This window comes from Octopus bimaculoides, chromosome 2 (genome assembly GCF_001194135.2).
Source record: "Octopus bimaculoides isolate UCB-OBI-ISO-001 chromosome 2, ASM119413v2, whole genome shotgun sequence".
Lineage (NCBI taxonomy): Eukaryota > Metazoa > Mollusca > Cephalopoda > Octopoda > Octopodidae > Octopus > Octopus bimaculoides.
In genome coordinates this window covers 144,949,407-144,955,793 of record NC_068982.1, presented here as the reverse complement: position 1 = coordinate 144,955,793, position 6,387 = coordinate 144,949,407, and the positions used below count along the sequence as shown (strand labels likewise).

The window sequence follows — 6,387 nt, the reverse complement described above, 5'->3', positions numbered from 1 at the left end:
TCGCGTGTGTGTGTGTGCAGTCGCGTGTGTGTGTGTGCAGTCGCGTGTGTGTGTGTGCAGTCGCGTGTGTGTGTGTGTGTGTGTGTGTGGCTGTACAAAACTCAAGCATCAGTGGAATAATGAGAAGCAATTGACGGAGCATTCATAATTACAAGTGTCCATCAGAGGATAAGCAGTCACGTTGACACAAATATATGGAGAATTGAAAATTAAAGACTTTTGTTACTTTCCCAAGGGTATTAGTAAAGTAAATGAAATAGCTAACTCCTACAACATTAACCGGAAGCATACGATATTCAACAACGTTTCGTTCATTCATTTTCATTGAACTCTTCGATATTATCGAGTTTCTTGTATCTCGCTCTTCAGAATAATTAAATATATATAAAATCGTCTTCGAAAATGTGTGTGAATGCGTATGTATATGTGTGTGTGCATGTGTGTATGCAGATGTGTACATGTATGTCTGTGTATATATTGGGTTGGCAAGAAAGTAATTTCAGTTTTCTAGTGTGAAATAAAAGTCTTTTTTTTTTTCATACAAAGAATGAACTTCAATCAATTATATATTTTCCATTTTGTTCAATGGCCTTTTGCCATCTTTCTGGCAACTTCATGATTCCGCACTCATAGAACTTCTGGTTCTTATCAGCCAAAAACTGAAGCAAGTGCGATTTCAGATCATCATCATTATTGAAAGTTTTACCACTCAAAGAATTTTGCAAACTTCGAAATATATGGTAATCTGGTGGTGCAAGATTAGGGCTATATGGTGGATGTGACATCACTTCCCAACCAAGCTCCAATAACTTTTCACGAGTTGGCAAAGATGTGTGTGGTCTAGCGTTGTCATGGGGGAACACGATTTTTTTACGATTTGCCAATTCTCGCCGTTTTTCTTTTATTCCTTCCTCCAGTTTGAGAGTAAACATCTGAATTGATTGTTTGGTTCCTTGGAAGCAGCTCAAAATACACAACACCTTTGTAATCCCACCAAATTGACAGCATGACCTTTTTTGATGCAATTCACCTTTCGATGTGGTTTGTGCTGGTTCATTACGCTTGGACCATGATCGTTTTCGATTGATGTCATTGCGTTTGAGATGCATGTCGCAAATATTAATTCGTTGTGTTAAATGAATCTCTCTCAATTTATGTGGAACCCAAATATCGAGCTTCTCAACGAGTCCAAGACATTTAAAGTGATTTTCAACTGTTATGTATGATACATTTAACCTCGCTGCAATCTCTTGCACAGTTATATGACAATCAGCTTCAATTATGACTTTGATTCGGTCATCAACTTCAGTAGGTCGACCAGAATGTTGGTCATCTTTGAGTGAAAAATCTCCAGAACGGAATTTTTAAAACTATTTCTGGCGTGAGTTCTATTAAGCAATCAACACCATAAGCTTTGAGAGCCTCAGCAGCTTTTTTGCCTTTACGTGTTATTAATGGACAGCGTAAAGCGGTGAGAGGTGGCAGAATGGTTAGCAGCAGCATTTTGTCCGTCTTTGCGTTCTGAGTTCAAATTCTGCTTTCAATCTTTCGCGGTCGATAAAATACGTACCAGCTGAGCACTGAGGTCGATCTAATCGACTATACCTCACCCACTAAATTTCAAGCCATCTACCTATTGTAGAAGGAATTATTACTTACATTATTTACATTTGACGGATATTTGTCCTCATCTTTGTTGCTAACACAACGTTTCGGCTGATATACCCTCCAGCCTTCATTAGGTGTCTTGGGAAAATTTTGAACCTGGGTTCTCATTCAATGTTATTATTATTATTATTATTATTATTATTATTATTAAGGTCACTGCCTGGAATACAGTGTAAAGAGAGGAATTGCTCAGGGCCTAAAACATCGAGCAAAGAATATAAGTAGCGATCGTGATACACACAATGAAGAAATGATCAAGCTCAATAACAATTTATTAAGCAACAACTAACCCAAAAACAAACTATCCACTCCAATTATGAAGAAAAGATAGGAGGAAACCAATAAACTGTTCACAGTCTGTCTACCCTACGTGAAAGGCCTCTCCGAAAAGATACAAAAGATATGCGGCCCATTTGAAATCAGGACAGTATTCAAGAGTAATACAACACTTCGCAAATATCTCCTTCGAGTAAAACCACCAATAGAAGAAAATATGATCAAAGACTGCGTGTACTCCATCCCATGCAGTTGTGGCGGGTGAAACAAAGGCGAAACATGCCGCTCCCTCAAAAAAAGGGTAGACGAACATCGCAAAGCTGTGACACGAGGAGATATTGATAAATCGGGTATAGGGGATCATATATGGAAAAATGGAAACCACCTCCCCCTGTGGGATGATTTTAAAATAATAGACAGAGAACACCACTGGAAACGACGAAAACTAAAAGAAGCAGCACAAATTCTACGACACAACAACCTCCTAAGCAGACCGAGTGCAGATATGAGTAGCAAATGGGAACCGGTATTCAGGGAGGATAAGAAAATATTAGATTTATAAGCCCTAAACTAAAATTCACTCCATAATTGCATATGGCGTACTAACCCCAAGATTATGAGTTCGATTCCAGGTAGTGACCTTAATAATTACAATAGTAATAAAATAAATGAAAGAATCATTAATCTGAAGAGTTGCTTCTGATTAGTTAAAATGATACAATAGAATCTATAGTATAGATAAACGCCATCAATGTCAACTGTTACCGCATCCATCAAACCGTTACGATTTAAAGAATTTGAACGTTTCACTACAGTTGTCAAATGTAATGCACATTAGTTTGTTAATGCTCCTACTCTGTAAGCATTTACCTGAAGATTGTTAATAGCAAAAACACGAAAGTAATTGTAATAGTGCAAAATTGTAGAAATATAAAAAATATAATGTGAAAATCAGTTTGGAATTTGATTGACTAATGTGCGTGTGCATGCAATTTAAAAACCCTGTACTATATTTGTGTGTGTGTGTGTGTGTGTGTGTGTGTGTGTGTGTGTGTGTGTGTGTGTGTGTGTGTGTGTGTGTGTGTGTGTGTGTGTGTGTATGTGTGTGTGTGTGTGTGAATACATGTGTAACAGAGTAAGTTTAATTTAGCGCAATCAGCAGTTAACGCTTAATATATTTTTAACCTATTGTCTGTTTCACACACCTCATCAATAACTGCATAACACGCTCATTTGAACTACTCTCTCGACTGGACACCTATACAGGGTCAACTAATGTTTCAACAGTTGTTCTGTCAGATGATACTTCTAACATGAAACGGTGATGAATCTAGATTTTCTGTATTGTTTACAAATAGTCGAAAATATCCTGATCACTTCGAAGATTATAACGTGGAATTGTCCAAAACTAGTTGCAATGACAGATTAGTTTGAACTTTAGATGTTTTAAGACAAAATATCCAGCTTTTAGATGTTTTAAAACAAAAGTATCCTCCTACTGTCCGAAAGTGAAGTTCATCAAATAATTTATAATACGAAGAAAAATTACGAAACAGCTATATTATAAACATTTCGAGAAATTACTGAACCATATCTGTTGTGAGTCTCTTTATTCAAAAGGACAAATCAGGCTTTTTTACGCTTGAAAACAATTTTAAGAGCATCGCCCTCCTTCCAGCTTAGATACTAAGTCTCCAAAGAGCGAAAAGGTGAAGAAAAGCATAAATGTAATGAGAACCACTTGTAAGCAGTTTGGACGACTTGCCCACATTTAAATGACATTTTGAGAGTCACAAGACACGAGCATGACAATGGTGAGAATGACTGAATATCTTGTATAAAAATGTTCATTAGCTAGGAATAAGAACATTTGCTTTAATTCTGAAAAATGTTATGTGGTTTTCATGTGGAGTATTTCCTACCTAGCTATTTGCTGAAGTTTTAGGAGATTCTCCTGATTATATTTTGTAAACGACCGTTAACATACAAGATTTATAATAACTACAGAGATGTAGAGATGTGTACGTGTGTGTGTGTATATGTGTGTGTGTTTAAAAGATATTTGATGACCAATAGGGGATAGGACAAATCAGAATGCAATATACTGGTCTGATGTACATGAACAGAGATTAAGATACTGAGTAATATAGAGGAGATTAAAACGTGATGTAACAAATACATTAATTAAAACTGGGATTAAAGCATGATGGAGCAACAGACAACTGCCTGAAAGCTGTAAGTCTGAAAGATTTCACGTATCAATTAAGTTTGCTTTTTTTTCAATATCTCGAAGCCGTTTAGATAAGTACCAGTAATTTTTAAGGCTGGGTGATATGTGACTGTGTGGTAAGAAGCTTGCTTTCCAACAATATGATTCCGGGTTCAGTCCCATTGAGTGGAACCTTGGGCAAATGTTTTCTACTATAGCCTCGGGCCGACCAAAGCATTGTGAGTGAATTTGGCAGACAGAAACTGAAAGAAGCCCGTCGTATGTGTGTGTCTGAAAGTGTGCGTGTGCGTGTTTGTGTCTGTGTTTGTCCCTCACCACCGCTTGACAACAGGTGTTGGTGTATTTATGCTCTCGTAACTTAGCGGTTAGGTAAAAGAGGCCGATAGAATAAGTACCAGGCCTTGCAAAAAAAAAGTAAGTACCGAGTTCCATTCATTCGACTAAAAATTCTTCAACGTGGTGCCCCAGCATGGCTGAAACAAGTAAAAGATAAAAGATATCCATCTCCACCTCTCACTCTTTATCGTACTTTATCTTTCTGCATCGCCTTATATCTACCTACCTGCTTACCTACCTACCTATCATTTGAGCCATATTCCTCTCTACTTACCTACCTACCTACCTACCTACCTACCTACCTACCTTCCTACCTACCCACCTATCATTTTACCCATCTTCCCCTCTGTTTATATACCTAGTTCTTGCAAGACCTTGACAGCTTTCAATAGATATATATTTATGAAATTATCATTTACTTAATGATTTTTCTCTGTTTCGTTATTCTAAATTTTAATTCTTCTTCTTATTCAGGTTCCGTCAAGGTTTCAAACTGGTCTTCTGCATTTTTCCTTGTGTACATGTACAAAAAAAGAGACGCCCTGATCGTAACATGACTCTTTCAATGAGTATGTCGGATACAAAGGGTGTCAACCGAAATGGCTCCTTGATGCACACTACCGTGGAGAATATGGAGGAATCATACAATAGTCCGGAAACAATTCAAGAAACGGATTGGAAGCAGAATAGTAAAGACGATCCAGCGGCAGACGATGAATATTTGTAGAAAGCAGAAAAACGACAGGGAAGAAAATGACAGAAATGAAATGAAGAAAGAAAATTATATTTAAAACAAAAAATGACGTTAAAGTATAGTAAAAATAACAATAATAAAGGGAGATCACTTCTTAAGCCGAGATACATAGAGACACTTGCTTTAGCCATTGAGTGAGAGTAAACATCCAGAGTAGAGAGTCTAGTAGATAAATGTGAGAGCAGGCGAATGAGTGAGTGTGGGTACAGGTGGATGAGTGTAAGGACAGATAAGAGAGTGAGTATGCGGGTAACTAAATGGGCATGTGTAAGGAGAGAGTATGATTTTGAGTGGGGGAATATGAAAACCTCCAAGTGAGCGTGGTGGTAGGTAAGTGTGACGACAGCGAGTGTGAGGAAATGTAAGTGTAGGTAAGTGAATATGAGGGTAGATGAATGAGGAAAGACAAGTGAGTGAGAGTGAGGTTGGGTAAATAAGTGAGAGTGGATGAGTGGATGTAAGAACAGATGGCTGTGAGTGAGTGAATGAGCGAATAAGTGAGTGAGTGAGAGAGTGAGTGAGTGATTCAATCAGTGAGTGAGTCAGTCAGTGAGTGAGTCAGTCAGTCAGTGAGTGAGTCAGTCAGTCAGTCAGTGAGAAATGAGGAGGAAAGTTAGTGGCTGAGTAGCGGTATGTATGAGAGAGAGACAGAGATTGGGTGATGAATGGGTCAGTGAGTGACAGGTAAATGAGTAAGTAGAAGGGTTAAAGTGTAAATAGGATTCAATGAGTGAGTAGGGATCAATGAGTGATTGAGTAATAGAGTGAGAGATAGGGATATTACTATATTTAAAAGGATATTTTTATTCGTGAGTAAATCAACGGATGCATCTAACCACATGTCTTGGCGCTTGCATATACACGCACGCATGAGCACACACACGCACACACACTCAGACTCACATACAAATACAAACACACACACACATATATATACATATAGACATACACACACACTCACACGCACACATATACGCATGTGTGTATATTGTGTATGTATGTATTTTATCGACTTAATCTGAGTGCGCGTTTGTGAATGCATGTGTATTTGTATATGCATGTGAATTTATAGGCATAAGAATAAATATTATATATATATATATATATATATATATATATATAT

At 37.5% G+C, this 6,387-nt stretch overlaps 1 protein-coding gene across 1 annotated transcript in view; it reads left to right on the top strand.

The window, feature by feature from the left end:
• Positions 1–5,362, top strand: part of LOC106880286 (tachykinin-like peptides receptor 99D) — a 234,156-nt gene extending 228,794 nt beyond the window's left edge. The window contains exon 7 of the mRNA XM_052965651.1: positions 4,985–5,362. Coding sequence (XP_052821611.1) covers positions 4,985–5,237 — 253 coding nt within the window. The 3' untranslated portion in view covers positions 5,238–5,362. The remainder of the gene's footprint in view (positions 1–4,984) is intronic.
• The last annotated feature ends 1,025 nt before the right edge of the window (positions 5,363–6,387 follow it).